The 23180-nt window shown below is 35.0% G+C and overlaps 3 protein-coding genes across 6 annotated transcripts; all 3 read right to left on the bottom strand.

Annotated features, from left to right (window-relative positions):
- Positions 1-1169: 1169 nt before the first annotated feature.
- Positions 1170-8287, bottom strand: LOC139871847 (membrane-anchored ubiquitin-fold protein 3-like). Of its 4 annotated transcripts, XM_071859595.1 has the most exons (6): positions 8190-8287; positions 7875-7991; positions 7335-7712; positions 7025-7248; positions 1814-1984; positions 1170-1505 (listed from the first exon to the last, which is right to left on the bottom strand). In XM_071859595.1, the coding sequence occupies exons 4-6, from the start codon at positions 7158-7160 to the stop codon at positions 1450-1452; spliced, it is 363 nt and encodes a 120-aa protein (XP_071715696.1). In that variant the 5' UTR covers positions 7161-7248; positions 7335-7712; positions 7875-7991; positions 8190-8287; the 3' UTR covers positions 1170-1449. The 4 variants fall into 4 exon arrangements, with proteins under 4 accessions (XP_071715696.1, XP_071715695.1, XP_071715694.1 ...); XM_071859594.1 differs by lacking the exon at positions 7335-7712 and having other exon boundaries at positions 7025-7259; XM_071859593.1 differs by lacking the exon at positions 7335-7712.
- Positions 8288-13901: 5614 nt separating this feature from the next.
- LOC139871848 (glutaredoxin-C13-like) lies at positions 13902-14378 on the bottom strand. Its single transcript, XM_071859597.1, has one exon. The coding sequence runs from the start codon at positions 14285-14287 to the stop codon at positions 13979-13981; it is 309 nt and encodes a 102-aa protein (XP_071715698.1). The 5' UTR covers positions 14288-14378; the 3' UTR covers positions 13902-13978.
- Positions 14379-22619: 8241 nt separating this feature from the next.
- LOC139872823 (glutaredoxin-C11-like) lies at positions 22620-23180 on the bottom strand. The gene has a single exon (XM_071860752.1). The coding sequence runs from the start codon at positions 23111-23113 to the stop codon at positions 22814-22816; it is 300 nt and encodes a 99-aa protein (XP_071716853.1). The 5' UTR covers positions 23114-23180; the 3' UTR covers positions 22620-22813.

The raw sequence follows: 23180 nt of genomic DNA, 5'->3' as shown, positions 1-23180 counted from the left end.
TTTTTGGTGTTTTTGTTTTTCGTGGTTTGCTAATGGTATAAATATGATTGATTTTGGAAAAGAGTTGAAATTTTTAGGGAGTAAGAAATGGAAGAATTCTGTGTTGCATGGTTTGTGGGATGATGAGTTTGTGTTTCAAATAACTTATGTTAATGTTATATTATTTTGACAAAGCTACTGAAATGGTCCGTGTGTTAACGGAGAGTTAACATTTGTTAGAGCAATGGATGTAATTGGGAATAAAAAACTCATTTTAAGGATTATTTATGCACTTTTTACTTGGGAGGGATGTAAACGGCTAAAAAGCACTAACACAAGGATGATTTTAGTAATTTTGTCAAAAATATAAATGCAATTTTCTTTAATAATTTTAATTAAATTAATTAACTATTAATGGGCTGGACATATATAGTCCAAAACAAAGCCATTTGTTATATAGTGTCTCTTGTATTTTGGTTTTTTCTTTTCTCTTTTCGAGAAATGATTGGTTATAAAATTTTCGGTTTTTCACGGGAAAAAAAAGGAAAAAAACAAAGCCATTTGTTCTATCCGAATTTAAAAGTTCTCGATAAAAATTGATGTTAGATAACTAGGAAATTCATGTTTATATTGCAAGATTAAAATTCATGTTTACTTTTAACATATTGTTAACGAAAACCCTTAAGACTGTCGTTAGTGTGCTTTAAAGTGTTTTACTGAGCAATTACTTAATTGAAAATTAAACTTTTTAAACTGTACAATTATGTTATGCACGATAACGACAGCTTTTAAGGCTGTCATTAGCAAAATCCTTATTTTTATTAAAACATCTTTTTAACAGCAATAATATCATGCTGTTCAAAAAAAAAAAAAAACATCAATTAAATGACGTTAGTTTTTTTTTTTTTTTTTTTTTTTTTTTTTTTTTTTTTGTAATATACTCCGTATGAATTTTTAGGAGTTTCTCAAAAGACTCGAGTTAAAGCAGCGGACCTCTCCTTACGAGGATATCAGAACACAAAACAATATATCACCCCGACAATGGCTTGATGTGTAGTATGAACATAAAAACTATAACCCAAATCAACATGTTTACCGATGAATGGATCATAATCCTCTATACACAAACCAAGTTTCATCCATTGAAAGTAAATTCAACTTCAACTTTATCTAAAAGCACAATGAAAATGTAAACTCCTCAAACACGGTTTTACTCTACTAACTTTAGGTTTAGTAAGTTTGGCCTAAATTGGTCCAATCTCACACATAGCATAGATGACACCTCGAAAGGATTTCAATTTCAATATACATGAAAAAGAAAAATCACATATAACATGATCAACATTATGGAATACAAAGAAACCTCCTAGTCCGGACGTTATTTCAGATCCCAACACGAGTGTCAATATCACCTAAAATAATTGTCACATGAAACACATCAGCAAATCATATCCGATGCACAGTACAGAGCTAAAGGATTGTGCATCCACATGAATTCAGTTTCCCTGCCTCATCTTGTTTTTTGGCTGCATTGTATCAAAAATGGAATTTAGTCATACCAAGAACTTAAGACAACTTGCAAAAAAACGTAATGCATTTATTAAACCGTGCATTATAAGTTAGTCAAACCGTGCATTTTTTAAACTGCAACGGTACTTAGCACCTTTTTCTTTCATACTTTGAATAGAAACGGTGCTAAAACCACAGTGAGTTCATAATGATTCAAATGGGTATGGGCTGGTTTAACCCACCATCAAAAATTTGTCCTAATTATATGATCTTATGTATATTATCACTGAGTTATAGGACATGAAAAAGGAGTGACAAAACAGACCTGGTTTCTTTTTGGCAAGAACGGGTTGAATAACAACATGCATTGTGATTACTCCTCCTGCAAAGGCACCATCAAGTACTCCCAATTCTGATAATGTCTTACCATTATCCAAAACTTTCCCCAAATGTATAATCTTCATGTCATTCACTGTTTTGGGTACTACAGACTTACCTATCAAAGCGATATAGTTGCATTTCAGATAACAATGGAAGGCTAGGTGGTACAAATTAAATAAACGGGAACAAAAAGACAAAACCTAGACACACATATATACAAAGTGAAATTTAATATCTATAAACATCTAAACTCTCTGTAATCTTGTAATCTGTTCTCACTTCATTGATTCATATTTATAACATACAACGAGGATATATATAGACCCGAGATATAAGACCTGACTGTCCAATAAATGCACCAACCCAACTAACTAAATTAATTGCACCGTTTCAACTAACTACATTAATTGCACCGACTACCTACTAACATTAAATGTGTATACGTATGTCTTATGTATTGTAACACTCCCCCTCAAGCTGGAGCATAGATATTGATCATGCCCAGCTTGTCACAAAACTGACGGATGCAATTTCTAGGTAATGCTTTGGTGAATAAGTCAGCCAACTGTTCATTACTTTTGATATGAGGTGTTTGAATAATTCCTTCTTCTAACTTTTCTCGAGTAAAATGACAGTCAACTTCAATATGCTTGGTCCTTTCATGGAAGACGGGGTTGCTTGCAATATGAATGACTGCTTTGTTATCACACCACAAATTCATTGGTTCGGACTGAGCAAAACCAATCTCGCTAAGAAGGTTACGAACCCAAATAAGTTCACAAGTTGTCTGGGCCATGGCTCGATACTCGGATTCCGCACTTGAACGAGATACCACATTTTGTTTCTTACTTTTCCAAGATACAAGATTTCCTCCAACGAAGACACAATAACCAGTTGTAGACCGTTTAGTTGCAGGATCACCATTATAATCAGCATCAGAAAATCCCTCGATAGTGTGATGACCATGATTCTGGTATAAAAGACCACGACCAGGTGTACCTTTTAAGTACTTTAAGATGTGAGCGACCGCATCCCAATGTGAGGTTCTCGAAGATGATAAGAACTGACTAACAACACTCACCGGGAAAGCAATATCAGGACGGGTGAGTGTAAGATAATTTAGCTTGCCGACAATCCTTCTATATTTTTCTGGGTTCATAAGAAGTTCTCCTTCGTCAGGTTTTAACTTTATACTAGGTATCATTGGTGTTTCACAAGTTTTTGCGTTAATCATACCAGAATCACTGAGAACATCAAGACAATACTTTCTCTGGGATAAGAAAATACCTCTTTTATTTCGAGAGACTTCAATACCGAGAAAATATTTCAAAGGACCAAGGTCCTTCGTTTGAAATTGAGTACTTAAGAATGTTTTTAACCTGTGAATTCCTTCTTTATCACTCCCAGTAATTACAATGTCATCCACATAAACAACAAGCAAGATGCACCCAGAGTTTGATGAAGCGAAGAATACGGAGTGATCATATGCACTTCTTCTTAGGCCAAAGTTTCTAACTACCTCATTGAATTTTCCGAACCAGGCACGAGGAGATTGCTTCAAACCGTAAATTGCTTTTCGTAATTTGCATACTTTTCCAGACTCCCCCTGAGCAACAAACCCAGGTGGTTGCTCCATATAGACTTCTTCTCGCAAATCTCCATGTAAAAATGCATTCTTCACATCAAGTTGGTGAAGTGTCCATTGATATGTAGCAGCTAAAGAAATGAATAATCTGATAGATGTGAGTTTAGCAACAGGAGAAAAGGTCTCAGAATAATCCACCCCATATGTTTGAGCATATCCCTTAGCAACTAAACGAGCTTTCAATCGTGCCAAAGAACCATCAGGATTAACCTTTATCGTGAAGACCCACTTACAACCAATTGCCTTTTTAGAAACAGGTAAGTTAACTAATGCCCAAGTGCCATTATGATCGAGTGCATTCATTTCCTCAATCATAGCAGCACGCCATCCAGAATGAGCCAAAGCTTCACCAACAGTTTTCGGAATGGAGACAGAGTCTAAAGTGGCAACAAAAGCACGAGAAGAGACGGACAATTTATCATAAGAGACAAAGGAAGCAATAGGATAAGTACACTTACGTTTACCTTTTCGAAGAGCAATCGGTATATCAGAATCAGAATCGGAAGATTGAGTATCATGAATATCACTAGAAACATTACTCGGTGACTCACCGGGAGGATCTACCGACGATGACTGTGGCTCAGGAGCGGGCACTGATGTAGCACGGGGACGTCGACTGTATATATATTGAAAATGTTCAGTTTGTTCTGATGGTGTGGGCTCTGGTGTAGGCTCTGGTGTAGGCTCTGGTGTGAGATCTGGTGTGGGATCTGGTGTGGGATCTTGTGTGGGATTTGGTGTAGGTACAACATATGCCAATAAGTCATCACTTTCATGATGATTGCGGGAGGTGGACATCGGAAAGAAAGGTAACTTTTCTTCAAATGTGACATCTCGAGAAACAACATAACGTTGAAGAGTAGGGGAAAAACATCTGTAACCTTTCTGAAGACGAGAATATCCAAGAAACACACATTTGATGGACTTAGGATCTAATTTAGTGATGTGAGGTTGAGTGTCCCGAACAAAACAAGTACTACCAAAAATCTTTGGCTCAATCGGAAATAAAGATTTCGTGGGAAACAAGATTGAATATGGAATATCACCATTAAGGACAGCGGATGGCATTCGATTTATAAGGAAACATGCAGTTGAAACAGCGTCAACCCAAAATGGTTTTGGAACATTCATTTGAAATAAAAGTGCTCGAGCTACTTCAAGAAGATGTCGATTCTTTCGTTCCGCAACCCCATTTTGGGCTGGTGTGTCAACACAAGATGACTCGTGAAGGATACCATTCTGAAGCATATATGACGAAAATGATTCAGAAAGAAATTCTTTAGCATTATCACTTCTCAATGTTTGAACCGGAACCTGAAATTGTGTTTTTATTTCAGTAACAAATGAGCAAAAGTGAGTAAATACTTCAGAACGACTTTTCATCAAGTAAAGCCAGGTAACACGAGAATAATCATCAATGAAGGTAACAAAGTACTTAAAATCGGGTTTGGAAGTAACTGAACATGGTCCCCAAACATCAGAGTGAACCAATTCAAATGGAGCTGAAGCTCGTTTATTGACTCTGGGAGGTAAGTGGATTCGATGGTGTTTCGCAAACTGACATGACTCACAATATAAAGACGATAAATTAGAAAATCCAGGACATAATTTCTTCATAATCTGAAGAGAAGGATGTCCCAACCTACAATGCATCTCATAAGGGGATGATGACTTAGAGCATACGAAAGAGCGTGGTATTTTAGTTTCAGGTTCAAGTATGTATAGGCCATCAGATACCCTTCCTTTACCAATAATCTGCTTTGTCGATAGATCCTGGAAGACACAACAATCAGGATAGAGTAAAGCAACACAATTCAAATCTCGAGTAATTTTGCTAACGGACAACAAATTAAATGAGAAGTTAGGTAGACTTAAAACCGATGACAACGAAATAGATGGGGTAAGATTGACTGTACCGAAACCAAGGACAGGAGAGGTAGTACCATTTGCAATTGTGACATGAGATGGTTGTGATTTAAAATCGGAGAAAAGATGATGATTACCTGTCATGTGATCTGAAGCACCAGAATCGATGACCCATTTAGAGGCCGATGATAATAGGCATGTATTAAACTTACCTGATTCAGCAAAAGCAGCAAAAGCAGCAAATGGTGTCGCGAGTTTTACGGATCCTTTCAATTGAACGTATTCTTTATATTCCTCCGCAGAGATAGTAAATGTGGAAGAACATTTCACTTGTGATGAGAGTTTATTTTCATCACCTATGATTACTTGTAATGACCATATATAAAAAGGAGCAAGTATGTACGGATATAATATAAGCTTGAAAAATAACCAAATCAAAATTCCACCAAATCCATAAACATCCGACATATTCATATCCGTATCCGTAATATGCATCAAACTGGAAGCAAGAATAGCAGCCACAAAAAAAAAACCAATCTTTTTTTTTTTTTTTTTTTTTAAATAAAAGTTAAATTAAAGTATAGCTTAAAATAAAAAAATACTGATAAAAAAGTTGAAGCTGTTTGGTAAATATCTGACTCCACTTGGTAGTGGATATAAAAGAAAACCACTCCACTTGGTATAGTGAATATAAAAGAGAACCAGACAGAGAAATAGTAATCGACCCTTTCCTTTTTTTTTTTTTTTTTTTTTTTCCCCAGTTAATAACCCCAAGGAGGCTGAAAAGATCTTACAGATATCGATAAGTGAATTCAGACATCAGCATCATGGACCTGCAATTGCTGTAATCGAGTGCCCAGACGTTAACTTAAGTCTTTTTTTTTTTTTTTTTTTTTTTTTTTTTCAACTAGCAATCGGAGTAATATTCCAGAAACGAGCAATCGGAATCACGAAACTGACGATCGGACAAGAAAACCGGCGGTGGAGAGTGATCCACGCGCGCCGGCGAGTGGCGGCGACTTCGCGTGGGGTGGCTCACGGCTGTCGGAAGTTTTTCATTTTTTTTCAGAAATACAATTCGGGACCTTCTGGGACGTTTGGCGGGGGTGGTGAGATCTGAAAGTGACTTCGAAACGTTTCAATTTGGAGACAGAAGTGATGGCTGCGGGTTGGGCTGCGGGTGGTTATGGTGGTGGTGGTGACTTACAAACCAGACTCAAACACTCATAGGTACGCTCTGATACCATGAAATTTAATATCTATAAACATCTAAACTCTCTGTAATCTGTTCTCACTTCATTGATTCATATTTATAACATACAACGAGGATATATATAGACCCGAGATACAAGACCTGTCCAATAAATGCACCAACCCAACTAACTAAATTAATTGCACCGTTTCAACTAACTACATTAATTGCACCGACTACCTACTAACATTAAATGTGTATACGTATGTCTTATGTATTGTAACACAAAGATTTGTAAGCTGGACTTTAAAATTCTCATGATGTGAAAGACTTCAATAAGACACAGCAGTAAATCAAGGAGAGCACATAAAGAACTATTAATACTTTAATAGTAACTAAAGCTAGATACAAGGAATAAGTGAATGTACAGACAATAGAAGATTATCTTAAACCTTGAGGCCATTCAGAAACAAGCTTTTGCTTAAGAAAAGCTATAGTAGTGGTCGACGCATAGCTGCTATGACAAATATCCGCTCCATCATATATTCTGAATTTAAGTTCTATATACTCATTGCCTTCAGCCATCATACACCTTTTCCTCAAAACAAAGCTCAAAAATCGGCTGCACCTCTTCAACAAAACAACTAGACACAAGAACACGTTTCTTCCAATTCACCTACATATAATCTGTATATTAAACAAAATGTTTTAAAAAAAAAAAAACACATATAGTTCAAAGACGAAAAACAAACTGTTACTGACATATAGCATATGCATAGCATGTTATCAAGTCTAAATCTTCTATCTTCATCATATTTTTGCTAGTATGAGGTGGCTTCATAATAATCAATTTCATTGCAGCTGCTATACTCTATTACTACCAATGTAGCAATAACTCAGTGGTACCCGATACCTTTGAAGCTAGGACCCGTCATGTGGAAGCTTTGCCATAAAATAGGCGCAGGTTCAATCCCCACTCGCGGCAAGAATTTACAACTCTTGTGGCAGTGGGATGATGGTTGCTCCTGTCACATGTGTGGGGACCTGGTGGAGGTAATTTTCCGGCATCCGACTCTTTCGGGGTGGGTCTGGTGGGTTTCCAAAGGAAACACAGGGTCGTGGTGTCCTGCCAAACATACACTTTTGCCATATACTCTATTACTACTATTTATTTTCATTATGCAATCATAGAATTAATTAAATTATATACGTGTGAATCGAAACGGATTACTAGCCACAAACATATATAGTAAAACTAACAAAAGGAAGATAAATATAAATAAAATGCAGTTAAATACAAACCTGGAAATGTACGGAAACAATAAGAAAATGTACGGATAATACATCAGAGTCACGGATTACAGAACAGAATAAGCAATTCATATATTCCAAAAGCCAACGGAAGAGCCTAAATCGTTCCTATCAACACATACAATAATTACTAATATCATATAACAGTTTATATGAAATTGACAGATCTCTGTTGATAACTGTTATGCGTATCAGTCTGATTGTAATCTAAATATTTGCAATATGATTATCATACGTAGAATCAGTATCGAAAGCAAAATCAAAATTGTGAATAGTGAAATTAGAGATTTGAATTGATGAATTAACCTGACGGAGATGCCATTGACGAAACGAAAGTATGATTGTAAGTCTTTGATTGATTTGATGATTTTGAATTGAATTAAATAGAAGAGCTAATAATAATTAATTCTGTTTTTATTTGGAGATTTGTTTCCTATAATTTTAATTTTTTATTTATAATAAATTAATATCTATCTATAGTTAATATTAAAATTCTATAATAATGATGTTATTATTATACTAATTTCTTCATTAAAAAATAAAAAAGAAAAAGAAAAAAATCTAAGCATGAGGGGTGATGTTATTAATTTAAATAACTTTGAATTAAAATTAAATATTATTATTATTAAATCTTTTAATAATTATTTTAATTTTTAAAATTAAATAATTTTGAATTATTTTAATTAATTATTTTGAATTGAGTACGAGAAGGTATAAAAGCTAGGCAGAAGGAAACCAATTCTAAATTTATATTTTAATTTACACTTTTAAAATAAAATGACAACCAATATTATCTGTTATGAACGCATGTAAATTATTTAATATGCATTTTAGGTGTTTGATGAAATGTTCGGCTGACGAATTTCTTAGTCGGACTCTGTGGTTGAACGGGTCATTAAACTAAATGACTTTAGCATTTACGTTCACTTAATACCTAAAACATATCATTAAACTGTTTCGTTTAAACAAACCCGTGATTTCATGGGTCATTTCACTAGTAAATAAATAAACGTTTTTAAAGTATCACTTTTTAACCGATTTTCTCTCTAATGTATAATTTAATTTTAAAAATAAATTTTAGTTAATCTTCTAATAATTAATAATTTATCTCCTCATGTCGTGATTTTTTTTGTTTATAGAAAGGTTAGTGATATGTAAAGCATTTTTCTTAAAAGATTTTGCTAACGACGGCCTTTACTATAGTCTTTACTATGATGGTTATTGAATTTATTGTAATACATTTTAATGACAATCTTAAAACCTATCGTTAGTGAAATCCCTTTTTAAGTTATAAATCACTAAGCATATACTCCCCCATATCAGTATTATAATATGTAATGTAACGTTGTAGGGAGTAATATAATTTTTATTTTAAATTGCATTGTGTGTTTTTAGTCAAATAAAAATTAAAAATGAGGTGGTCCTAATTTTCAGTATGACCACTGCAGAATTTTGTGTGGTTAGAGCATCGGATGTCGTTGCGTTTGTTCACCGTTATTGCGAATTGACGTGGGGGACGAATGCTTAACTGACACTGTTTCGGCGTCCTTGACTCACCGTCAGCAAATCGGCGTTGCTTTCCTCGCGTTTGGACCGTTTGTTTTTTTAAATTTCTATCTGTTAACCCTTTGTTTGAAGATTAACTTGAGTGTTGAACCTGGAGTATTTGTTGAACCCTAAACGTATTTGTTGAACCCTAAACGTATTTGTTGCAGAGAAGAAATAAGAAAGAAAGAAAGAAAGAAAGAGGATACGCATTATAGTTTAAATATTATTATGGTTTTTTATTTTTGAATTGAGCTTCTAAATATAAAGAAAGATGGGTTTCTTGATAATATATTTAAGCCTAAATTTAATTATGTTAATTTCAGCCCAATTACATGTTAATTTTATACGAATTGTATTTTTTTTTATATTAATGAAACATTTTTATATTTAATTTGTGTATTATATAAATATTTTTAACTAGAATAAATTAAATAAATAAATTATTAAAATAAATCAAATAATATGTCACAAATGGACAGTGTGATTTATGTTGTGGTAGTGTGACATCATCATTGTATGCATACCATGTTGCTTATACATTTGAGGTCTCTAATTTTCTTTATGCACACTATGATCCAAACCTAACAAGACTTTCTAAATACTAAACTCCAAATTAAAGTTGGAAAACGAATACACAATGATTAAATGGCCAAAACAAACATACTAGTCCCAAGATTTTTTTTTGAAATAGGAGAATTTTCAGGTAAAATTACAAAAATAGAAATCTAGAAAAAAGTGTTACAAAAATAGGAAAATCGGAGTTTGAAACTTCAGTTTTAGTGAATCCGAAGTTTCAAACTTCGGTTTGTAAGCTTTTTCACTAAGTGTGCATCAGAATTTGGCACTGACGACGTAGGGTTTAGCCCAATCAGGGTCTACACAATTAACTTGGGCCCCAAGTCAATTAACCCTAATTCCCATCTATAAATATGTGGCAAAACCTACATCAAGTTCACAAATTCCCAATCGCATACAACTCTTACTCTCTCAATGAAAGCACCACCTCATACGATCATTCGATCACACCGCAACGCCGCCACCGCAAGTCCGCAACGCACACGGCAGTTATCGCCGGATCTTCTCCACGATCGTCTTCACGATCGCAACTCTAGGGTTTTTACCTACGGGTCTTGTAGGGTTTTTTCTCCCTTTGCCGTCGATAGGGTCCGACTATCGACCGGCGGGCAATTCATTGGCCACCCTCCCGAGATCATCATCTCGGGTACGGGTTATTCACGGTAACCGGACCGGAGATCAACGACGTTGACGCCTAAAAAAACCCTTTCGCATTGATGTCCGTGTGTATGTTTTCCCTTGGAAAAAATATGCATGAACATTTGGCGCCCACCGTGGGGCACGATGCATTATGTCTCGTGTTTCTACCGTCTATCGTTCGGTTTGAGAAGGTTTGTCTTTTCTTATTGAGCTTTTAATTCGTTATATGCGGTTTAAGTACATGAATATTTAGCGCAGATGTTCGCGCGCTTGCGCAACTGTCCACACGCTTTTGTCCAGGTTACGCACACTTTGCGCACAGTTGTCCGCGACTTTAGACGCAATTTTCATGCGGTTTTACGCATAGTAGTACATGCGGTTTCCCTGCGCACTCTGCATGCGGTTCTTTGCGCATCTGTTCGCGGGTTTACGCACAGTTGTTTGCGCAGGCTCATGTGAACTTATTTTCCGCAGCATAATGAGAAGTTCGATACGATACTTGACAAAAATATCATACCGAACTTGGGGGACTTGACGACGTAGGGTTTAGCCCAATCAGGGTCTACACAATTAACTTGGGCCCCAAGTCAATTAACCCTAATTCCCATCTATAAATATGGGGCACAACCTACATCAAGTTCACAATCTCTCAATCGCATACAACTCTTACTCTCTCAATGAAAGCACCACCTCATACGATCATTCGATCACACCGCAACGCCGCCACCGCAAGTCCGTAACGCACACGGCAGTTATCGTCGGATCTTCTCCACGATCGTCTTCACGATCGCAACTCTAGGGTTTTTACCTACGGGTCTTGTAGGGTTTTTTCTCCCTTTGCCGTCGATAGGGTCCGACTATCGACCGGCGGGCAATTCGTTGGCCACCCTCCCGAGATCATCATCTCGGGTACGGGTTATTCACGGTAACCGGACCGGAGACCAACGACGTTGACGCCTAAAAAAACCCTTTCGCATTGATGTCCGTGTGTATGTTTTCCCTTGGAAAAAATATGCATGAACAGGCACGTGTCGGATTATATATATGTGTGTGTATGTGTGCGCGCGCATCAGAGTTTGCCATGGACAGTTAGTGAAAAAGCGTACAAACCGAAGTTTGAAACTTCGGATTCACCAAAATCAAAGTTTCACTCCGGTTTTCCTATTTTTGTAACATTTTTTTTCAGATTTCTATTTTTGTAATTTTACCTGAAAATTCTCCTACTTCAAAAAAAAAAAAAAAAAAAAAAACTCCTAGTCCCAATTCCCAAATACTTCAGTTCAGCACGGTGCAAATGTTTAAGACGTGCGTGCAGAAATTTCGCAAATTTATATAGGAATTGATTCGTGAAAAGATCTGTATTCTTCATATATTCTGGGATCCCGGGGCTGATCAGCCTTTAGTACCACTTTTTTACTAAAGGATCAAGCTGCAATCTTTGAGTATTATTATTCTATCAACTTGGCTACTTGTTTGATTTTTAAAAAGATCATAAGAAATGGAACTTTAACTAGTAACTTAAAACCATGGAACATGAAAAATATAACTTCATGTGTGATGTCCCCTGCGCAGCTGATCGGCTGCACTTTTCTAGTTTTTGTAATTTATATATATATGCAAATGTTTAAAAGTTCAACTCATTTCTTTATGAATCAGTCGATTTGGGTTTCGTCAAATGGGTCAGATAAAATTTAGTTAAAGGTAACTAGCCAACGCATCCACCATCCTCTGTTCCATTTAAAGAAATGAATAGTCATTGCAATTATATTACAGTAGTGTTTTTTTATACATAAAAAACATGCCATATATATATGTATATAATATAAAGTGTAAAATTTTAAATAAGGTATTTCCAGGTCAACCAACCCGTATGACCCATATGAAAGTGTGACTAGTTTGAAGCTGAAACTGTTTTTGCCCGTAACCCAACCCATCTGAACCAACCATCTTGCCACCCATACTTTTATGCATTCTTATTCTTACATATCAGTAAACTACAACATTTCTTCCATGATTGGTCTAAAATATCAATAAATCTTGGTTCTTTAAGGAGCCGAGAACCAGGATATGTTTTTCATGCATGAAGCACAAGCTTTATAGGAAAGGGGAATATTCATAACAGAACAAGAAGCATGTTTGATGAAGAAGCCATCGTACCATCAAGCATGCCGATATTCTCTAGCAATCTTGCTTGTGGAAACTTTTCAAAAAAGTAAATTGAAAAAAATAATTTTATTAATATTATTATACTAGAGTGATTGACAATGAAAGATTGAGGCATTGAATTCCTTTCTTTATGTGAAAGTGGAGAACATATCTTTTACAACTTTTGCAAACGTAAGTATGAATGTCAAAGGTACGATATGTTCTCATATCCATCTTATTTAGTCTTGGTAACCAGATATTTTTAATCAGATATGGTGCGATCCATCTGTTCCTCTTTAGTAACTGCTTGTATAGTTGTATATACGTTTCAGGTTCTAGTGTGTGTGTGTGTTTACGCAAGCGAGTATGTATAAGGTCAAAATATGTAATAATGGTAGAGCTTGTGCTACCTTATGTTCATGCGGAAATCGTGTAATACATCTGTATTTTAGATTGTTTTTCGACGTTTAACATTTTGTATCTGCGTATTAGATGGTTGAGTAGCTGATAATACTTATGTTGGCTACAAAACCTATATACCACATCAAAAAATAAAGAAGACAAAATTACAAGGACAGTCCCTGTGGTTTGTACAAAATTGCAAAAGTTCAATCACTAAACTTTTTAACGTCAGCTAGAGGGGAGACTGTCTACGCAACATTTGCAAACCACAGCTGTCGAATAAAAATTTCAATGACTTAACCTGCATATTTCATACAAACCATAATTTTGTCAATTAAGAAACCAAAGCCACCAAAGCATGTATAAGTTAATGCGCTACTTTCTCCGTCACCATTTGATTTTAGAGTGGTACCTCTTTTGGGCTTAAATACCGGGCTTGGAGGAGTTGGGCTAGATTAGAGGTCCTGACAACTTAACAAATACATTTTTTCATGCACCCTACGTAATTTTATACGAATAATTTCTTAAACAGGAGTCGAACCTATGACCTCAAGGTCAGAGGGGCTCCTCGATACCGCTAGGCCAAAGACCCTTTGGTTCATCAAACACATATGAAAAGATCAAATTATAACATCTTATTTCATAAACTGAAAGCAACTAATTATATTATTTCACATTTATGCTAATTAAGTTATATTAAAAACCTAATCAAATACTAGAACAAGAGTAACGATCATGACAAGAACTTAAATTTCTTCGGATTGTGTTGTGTACAGACACTATTTTTATGCCAGTGTCTGGTATGGCCTGATCAGTGGGATGAGGTTTCCTCTGAGGTGGAGCGACATGACTTCATTGGTGGACCCCACAAATTTACCACCTACGAATACAGCTGGAACAGGGGGAGAGTTGCACCCTATGTTGACCAGAGCCTTCTCGAGCTCCCAACCCGCTGGATCATGGTCTAACTCATGAACCAGTGGCTGGACTCCAAGTTCTTGGAACAGAATGGTCACGGCGTAACATAAGCAACACGTGCTCCTGCTAAAAATGACTATTGCGTTCTCTGATGTCAATGTTTGTATCTTCTCCATGAACAATGCCACGTGTCACAAATTAACCACTCGGATCAAAATTCAAATTTTTATCCGATGGTTGAGCGAACCAGGAGAACGGGTGAGAAGAAAGATATGGGATTTGTTTGATGTTTGGGGTTCTTAACTCTCCTTACTTCTATTTATAACGTTGGACTTGTTTTCTCTAAACAAGCACATTCAATTGAGATGCTTTAGTTAGATGCTCGAAAACTACTAAAGGTATTTTTGAAAGATGGATACTTTTTTCTTTTCCACACATTAAGCAACAAGGTGAATTCATTTTCTTTATTGCATTTCCTTAAACTTCTTTGTTAAACTCATTAAGAACTGAACCAATTGAGGTTACATATGTGACTTTTATCCAATTTCAAGGGTTGAAATGTCTTTCGATTTTAGTGATTAGAAGACAATTAGTAGTTCACTTCAAAATGATAGTCAATAAAGCTAACTTAAACATTTAATTGACACGTGCAAGCTAATTAGCTAAGTACCACGAGTTTGATTCCATTCATTTTTTTTTTTTTTAAGATTCCATCAATCGACGATTTAGAATGAGCCTTCTTTCAGCTGGAAATGATTCTTGATAACATGCCCACCAACTTGATTCTATAACAAATATGAATCTTGTATGTGCGATACGTTGTGCCTCCAAATCTCCGTTGCTAACAAGTCTAAAATGAATGAAGGTCCTAAAAAATCCTTTTGTAGTCACAATAATTATCCCATTCCAGTATACATGGAGAGTGTTGGACGATTGTCCAATATGATGACTCACGTTTAGTAGACAAATTGAAATTGTCTTTTGCATGGTAAAGACATCAAAATGAAATTGTCTTCTCAATGTGTGAAGTCATTGTAGAAAAGTTTAATTTGCCTTGCTCAACAGTCAAGATACAATGTATACATGTGGTGTTTAGCAATAGTTGTCAAATTGGAGTTTGCAAGGCATACACAGCTCTCGATGTTTCAAGTCAAAGAAGACGGCATGTCATTAATGTTTTCACATGTATATGTGCATCTATAAATAGATGCACTTGGAAAGGATATTGGGCATCCAAAAGTGGGATCAAGTGATCCAAGAGAGAGAGGATCAAGATATCACAAATGAGAGAAAAATATAGTTGATAGGGTTTATCAACAGAGTGTGTTTATTTGTGAGGGTATCACAAAGTATACAAAGTAGATAGGGAGTTGATCTGTAACATCAACAGAAACCTTTCTTTGTGAGGTTGAGAGTTTTATTCGTGTAAGGAGTGTAAAAGAAGTGTGTACGGGAAACATAGATTTTATCTTAAAATTAAAGGGGCTTGGGTTTGGGTTAACTCATAGTGTATTTTTTCTTGTACTGGGTTCTTTTATATTATAAGAATAAAGGAGACACTTGGGGTGGACATAGGCAGGGTTTTGCCGAACCACGTTAAATCGCAGTGTTATCGGTTACTTTATATTGATTTCTTTTTATTTCTAGCAAGTTTGTCTCAAACAATTATATCCTCGCTTCCGCTACTGTGGGTGCGTTGAGCAAGTTGTCATAACAAGTGGTATCAGAGCGTATCCAGGTTTATCGGATATTTTTTGTTTGGAGATGGCGGAAAAAGGCCGTATGCAATTTAAGGTGGAGCCATTTCAGATGCCGGATGATGATTGGAATATTAGTAAACACATGAACGTGTTTAATGGTCCGGTGGATCAACTTGAAAAGTTGAGGTTTATGTTGAGGAAAAAGATAAGACCCTTATTCTTCTTGCCTATTTTCCCAGTTCGTATGATATTTTGGTCACTACTATTCTTTACAGAAAGGCTACTGTAAAGATGGAGGATGTAGTACCGGTAATCTTATCACAAGATTAGAGACGAAGATCCAGTGACCATTTTGAGCATGGGTTTGCTATGGTTGGTCATGGAAGGGGAAGGTTTGCCGAGAAGAGATATAGTGATAACAGTAGGTCTAGATCTGGAGACGGCGTGAAGGGTTTCCAGTGCTTCAAATGTCAAGAGTGGGGTCACTACAAGAAGGGTTGTTCACTCTGGAAAAATGGCGAAGATAAATCTGGGGGTTCATCAGCTGCAGTAGCAGTTAATGAATCAGTTAATTTGGAAGATGTTCTCACGGTCTCCAAAAGTTCTACTTCTGCTCAAGATGAATGGATTTTAGATTTGGGTTATACGATGCATGTGTGTTCCAAGAAAGCTTATTTTGATAAGCTAATATTAAAGAAGGCTGGGGTGCTGACTTTAGGTGGTGGATCGACATGTGATGTTGAAGGTGTTAACATGGTGAAAATAAAATTGTTTCACGGAGTTGCTTACACGCTTGGTGGTGTGGCGTACGCACCAAAGATGTGCAAGAATCTAATATTCTTAAGCTAGGTGGATTCTCAAGGATACGCCTATTCGGTCGTAGGTAGAGTTATGAAAATCACACATGGCGTGAAGGTCCTGATGAAGGGAGAGAAGTATGAGGGTTTACATCGTCTGGTGGCGAGTACAAAATGTACTCGTGTCTCAAAGGTTTTGAAAGCGTGCACGTGGGAAACAGGTCGGGAACATGTTGGGACATGTTTGACCAAGGTAGACGATGATGAGAAGGAAAATCCTACTGTGGTGGAAGAGGTGATTCTGAAATGTCCCGTTCTTATTGATTAATAACGTTCCATATTAATTGATTTCGTTGCGAGGTTTTGACCTCTATATGAGACGTTTTTCAAAGACTGCATTCATTTTTAAAACAAACCATAACCTTTATTTCATAAATAAAGGTTTAAAAAGCTTTACGTAGATTATCAAATAATGATAATCTAAAATATCCTGTTTACACACGACCATTACATAATGGTTTACAATACAAATATGTTACATCGAAATCAGTTTCTTGAATGCAGTTTTTACACAATATCATACAAACACGGACTCCAAATCTTGTCCTTATTTTAGTATGCAACAGCGGAAGCTCTTAGTATTCACCTGAGAATAAACATGCTTTAAACGTCAACAAAAATGTTGGTGAGTTATAGGTTTAACCTATATATATCAAATCGTAACAATAGACCACAAGATTTCATATTTCAATACACATCCCATACATAGAGATAAAAATCATTCATATGGTGAACACCTGGTAACCGACATTAACAAGATGCATATATAAGAATATCCCCATCATTCCGGGACACCCTTCGGATATGATATAAATTTCTAAGTACTAAAGCATCCGGTACTTTGGATGGGGTTTGTTAAGCCCAATAGATCTATCTTTAGGATTCGCGTCAATTAGGGTGTCTGTTCCCTAATTCTTAGATTACCAGACTTAATAAAAAGGGACATATTCGATTTCGATAATTCAACCATAGAATGTAGTTTCGCGTACTTGTGTCTATTTTGTAAATCATTTATAAAACCTGCATGTATTCTTATCCCAAAAATATTAGATTTTAAAAGTGGGACTATAACTCACTTTCACAGATTTTTACTTCGTCGGGAAGTAAGACTTGGCCACTGGTTGATTCACGAACCTATAACAATATATACATATATATCAAAGTATGTTCAAAATATATTTACAACACTTTTAATATATTTTGATGTTTTAAGTTTATTAAGTCAGCTGTCCTCGTTAGTAACCTACAACTAGTTGTCCACAGTTAGATGTACAGAAATAAATCGATAAATATTATCTTGAATCAATCCACGACTCAGTGTATACGTATCTCAGTATTGATCACAACTCAAACTATATATATTTTGGAATCAACCTCAACCCTGTATAGCTAACTCCAACATTCACATATAGAGTGTCTATGGTTGTTCCGAAATATATATAGATGTGTCGACATGATAGGTCGAAACATTGTATACGTGTCTATGGTATCTCAAGATTACATAATATACAATACAAGTTGATTAAGTTATGGTTGGAATAGATTTGTTACCAATTTTCACGTAGCTAAAATGAGAAAAATTATCCAATCTTGTTTTACCCATAACTTCTTCATTTTAAATCCGTTTTGAGTGAATCAAATTGCTATGGTTTCATATTGAACTCTATTTTATGAATCTAAACAGAAAAAGTATAGGTTTATAGTTGGAAAAATAAGTTACAAGTCATTTTTGTAAAGGTAGTCATTTCAGTCGAAAGAACGACGTCTAGATAACCATTTTAGAAAACATACTTCCACTTTGAGTTTAACCATAATTTTTGGATATAGTTTCATGTTCATAATAAAAATCATTTTCTCAGAATAACAACTTTTAAATCAAAGTTTATCATAGTTTTTAATTAACTAACCCAAAACAGCCCGCGGTGTTACTACGATGGCGTAAATCCGGTTTTACGGTGTTTTTCGTGTTTCCAGGTTTTAAATCATTAAGTTAGCATATCATATAGATATAGAACATGTGTTTAGTTGATTTTAAAAGTCAAGTTAGAAGGATTAACTTTTATTTGCGAACAAGTTTAGAATTAACTAAACTATGTTCTAGTGATTACAAGTTTAAACCTTCGAATAAGATAGCTTTATATGTATGAATCGAATGATGTTATGAACATCATTACTACCTAAAATTCCTTGGATAAACCTACTGGAAATGAGAAAAATAGATCTAGCTTCAAAGGATCCTTGGATGGCTTGAAAGTTCTTGAAGCAGAATCATGACACGAAAACAATTTCAAGCAAGATTTCCACTCGAAATAAGATTGTTATAGTTATAGAAATTGAATTAAAGTTTGAATATGATTATTACCTTGTATTAGAAAGATAACCTACTGTAAGTAACAAAGGTTTCTTGATCTTGGATGATTACTTGGAATGGATTTAGAAAACTTGGAAGTAAACTTGCAATCTTGGAAGTATTCTTGATTTTATGAAACTAGAACTTTTGGAATTTATGAAGAACACTTAGAACTTGAAGATAGAACTTGAGAGAGATCAATTAGATGAAGAAAATTGAAGAATGAAAGTGTTTGTAGGTGTTTTTGGTCGTTGGTGTATGGATTAGATATAAAGGATATGTAATTTTGTTTTCATGTAAATAAGTCATGAATGATTACTCATATTTTTGTAATTTTATGAGATATTTCATGCTAGTTGCCAAATGATGGTTCCCACATGTGTTAGGTGACTCACATGGGCTGCTAAGAGCTGATCATTGGAGTGTATATACCAATAGTACATACATCTAAAAGCTGTGTATTGTACGAGTACGAATACGGGTGCATACGAGTAGAATTGTTGATGAAACTGAACGAGGATGTAATTGTAAGCATTTTTGTTAAGTAGAAGTATTTTGATAAGTGTATGGAAGTCTTTCAAAAGTGTATAAATACATATTAAAACACTACATGTATATACATTTTAACTGAGTCGTTAAGTCATCGTTAGTCGTTACATGTAAGTGTTGTTTTGAAACCTTTAGGTTAACGATCTTGTTAAATGTTGTTAACCCAATGTTTATAATATCAAATGAGATTTTAAATTATTATATTATCATGATATTATCATGTATGAATATCTCTTAATATGATATATATACATTAAATGTCTTTACAAAGATAATCGTTACATATATGTCTCGTTTAAAAATCATTAAGTTAGTAGTCTTGTTTTTACATATGTAGTTCATTGTTAATATACTTAATGATATGTTTACTTATCATAATATCATGTTAACTATATATATATATATATATATATATATATATATATATATATATATATATATATATATATATATATATATATATATATATATATATATATATATATATATATATATATCCATATATATGTCATCATATAGTTTTTACAAGTTTTAACGTTCGTGAATCACCGGTCAACTTGGGTGGTCAATTGTCTATATGAAACCTATTTCAATTAATCAAGTCTTAACAAGTTTGATTGCTTAACATGTTGGAAACACTTAATCATGTAAATAACAATTTCATTTAATATATATATAAACATGGAAAAGTTCGGGTCACTACAGATTCGAGATTCCTCTTCGGTGTCAACTAGGTAAGTTGACAGGGTTAGCTGCACATGACTATTGGCCAGTTTATTTGAATCGTGGTTCAGGACCGAGGTGATTCAAGGTGTGTGCAGCGGTGATAAGGAGGCCAAATGGTAAAAGTACGACGTTAGTTTTTTCGGTGACAGAGAAGATGAAATGTTCGCCAAGGTGGAGATTGTTGGACGATTGTCCAATATGATGGCTCACATTTAGTAGACAAATTGAAATTATCTTTTGCATGGTAAAGACATCAAAATGAAATTGTCTTCTCCATGTGTGAAGTCATTGTAGAAAAGTTTGATTTGCCTTGCTCAAAAGTCAAGATACAATGTATACATGTGGTGTTTAGCAATAGTTGTCAAATTGGAGTTTGCAAGGCATACACGGCTCTCGATGTTTCAAGTCAAAGAAGACGGCATGTCATTAATGTTTTCACATGTATATGTGCATCTATAAATAGATGGACTTGGAAAGGATATTGGGCATCCAAAAGTGGGATCAAGTGATCCAAGAGAGAGAGGATCAAGATATCACAAATGAGAGAAAAACATAGTTGATAGGGTTTATCAACGGAGTGTGTTTATTTGTGAGGGTATCACAAAGTATACAAAGTAGATAGGGAGTTGATCAGTAACATCAACGAAAACCTTTCTTTGTGAGGTTGAGAGTTTTATTCGTGTAAGGAGTGTAAAAGAAGTGTGTACGGGAAACTTAGATTTTATCCTAAAATTTAAGGGGCTTGGGTTTGGGTTAACTCATAGTGTATTTTTTCTTGTACTGGGTTCTTTTATATTATAAGAATAAAGGAGACACTTGGGGTGGATGTAGGCAGGGTTTTGCCGAACCACGTTAAATCGCAGTGTTATCAGTTACTTTATATTGATTTCTTTTTATTTCTAGCAAGTTTGTCTCAAACAATTATATCCTCGCTTCCGCTAGTGTGGGTGCGTTGGGCAAGTTGTCATAACAGAGAGACGACTTTCCATCTGTTTAAGTGTCAACATGTAGATCAGAGGTCGCGATTTCGACCCATTTACTTATGAACGAGTGAATTTACGTTTATATTGATCTACGGAGTATAATGTTAAAGGATCAAACAGATTAAAAGTCTGTCAAAAAACATGTTTTACGTGCATACAACCTTCTGTATAACTTTTATATTCAAACAATTATATTGTTTATGCAATAAACTTATCTTGCATCAGCTATTCATTAGAGAAATTCAGAAATGGACAGAAGGTGTCTGTGGGTCAATCCGGCTTATTACAAACTGGTTCTTGAAAATGACCCGTTTTGAGCAGTTATCCAACCCTCAACACCAGGCCATCATTTGCGCCTCAACTATAAATGGGACTATTTTTACTTTCATTTTGGATAGACAACAATAATGAAACGTGAGACACGTAGGCCCTGTGGGATGTTGTAGTAGTTAGAGGTGGCAATTATGATCCATTTACTTATATACGGGTCGATTTGGGTTATAATGTATCTTTAACAGGCCAAATGGGTTATACTAACGGAAATTGTCACAAAAGGAAAGGGTCAACAAAGTTTATTCAAACGCACAAAAACCTCCTAATTTGGAATAAGATACTTTTTGTAATCACATTATCATATTAATATATTACTAAACTAAAGTAATAAAAAGATACCTTTTTCGGGTTGGACCGACCTAACCTGCACTTATAGTTTACTCATTTTGATCTGAAACCATCTACTCATACCCAACCTGCTAGACCCGCCCATTTTACCTCCTTTAATAGTAATACACGGTCAGGATTAATATTTCTTTATTTGAACCATTAACCAGTGAGGGCTATGGCATGATTGTTAACTGTACTTGGTTCTCTTCCATTCAATCACATTTTCACATTTGTATTTGCAAAAATATAGGACTAAACATGATATTCAAAATAATGTGTGGGTCCCAATGAAAAAAATGACTAGGTAGACTTGTGTGTAAAAAGTCAACGCTCACAATTTTCATAACACCAACTCAAGTGAGTCTTAAAGTGGTCAGCAGCAACAAAATATGTATAAGGGATAATAATTTCATCAAAAGGTGACCATTTTTGCTCAAGTTTTCTCTTTTCAGTTACTAACCCTTTCTAAAACAGAAGATAACCATCATAGTTTCAAGATTTTCATATAAGGTACCAACTTTTCAAATACTTTGACCAAAGTTAGGCAACATTATCTTATGTAATTAGCGTTATTTTTAATCTTAAAGTATAGAAACATCACCTCTTAATGATTTATCATTTTTCTCCTAAGAAACTATAACACAAATAAAATATGTATCTTGAATACAAAAACTCAATACTTAACAAAGTGTGACTTCTTTATGTACAGTCAACAAGAGAGCAAGCAAAAAACAACAGCTCTTAGTACAGTTACAATCATGTTATTCTAACATGATGTTGGTGAAATCTAAAAAAAAAAAAAAGAAAAAAAAAAAAAAACACTATAACATAAACTGATATAGTATTTGTTTTTATTCTGTTATGGTATCACTTGCTAAAACCATATAGCTCTTGCTTCAATAAGCTTCTGTTTCAAAGATCCATCTACATGGAGTGAAATGACGTCCCTAGCCGAGCCTACATAATTACCACCAATGAACACTGCCGGGATCGATGGATTACAACCTAACCGTTTTAGGGCCCACTCCATGTCAGCATCATGATCAACTTCATGAATTTCAGGACTTGCACCAAGTTCATAAAATAGCGCCTTGATACTGTGGCACATGCAACACGAACTCTTGGTGAAGATCACTGCAGCTTTCTTGGAAGCCAAGTCTTTTACTCTATCCATTTGATCGATCGAAAATTGTTAATGTGAAATGGTAAAATATAAGATTTTGTTGAAAGGCTTATCTTGT

This window comes from Rutidosis leptorrhynchoides, chromosome 10 (genome assembly GCF_046630445.1).
Source record: "Rutidosis leptorrhynchoides isolate AG116_Rl617_1_P2 chromosome 10, CSIRO_AGI_Rlap_v1, whole genome shotgun sequence".
Lineage (NCBI taxonomy): Eukaryota > Viridiplantae > Streptophyta > Magnoliopsida > Asterales > Asteraceae > Rutidosis > Rutidosis leptorrhynchoides.
The sequence above is the reverse complement of the archived record's forward strand: the minus strand, read 5'-3'. Positions and strand labels throughout refer to the sequence as shown.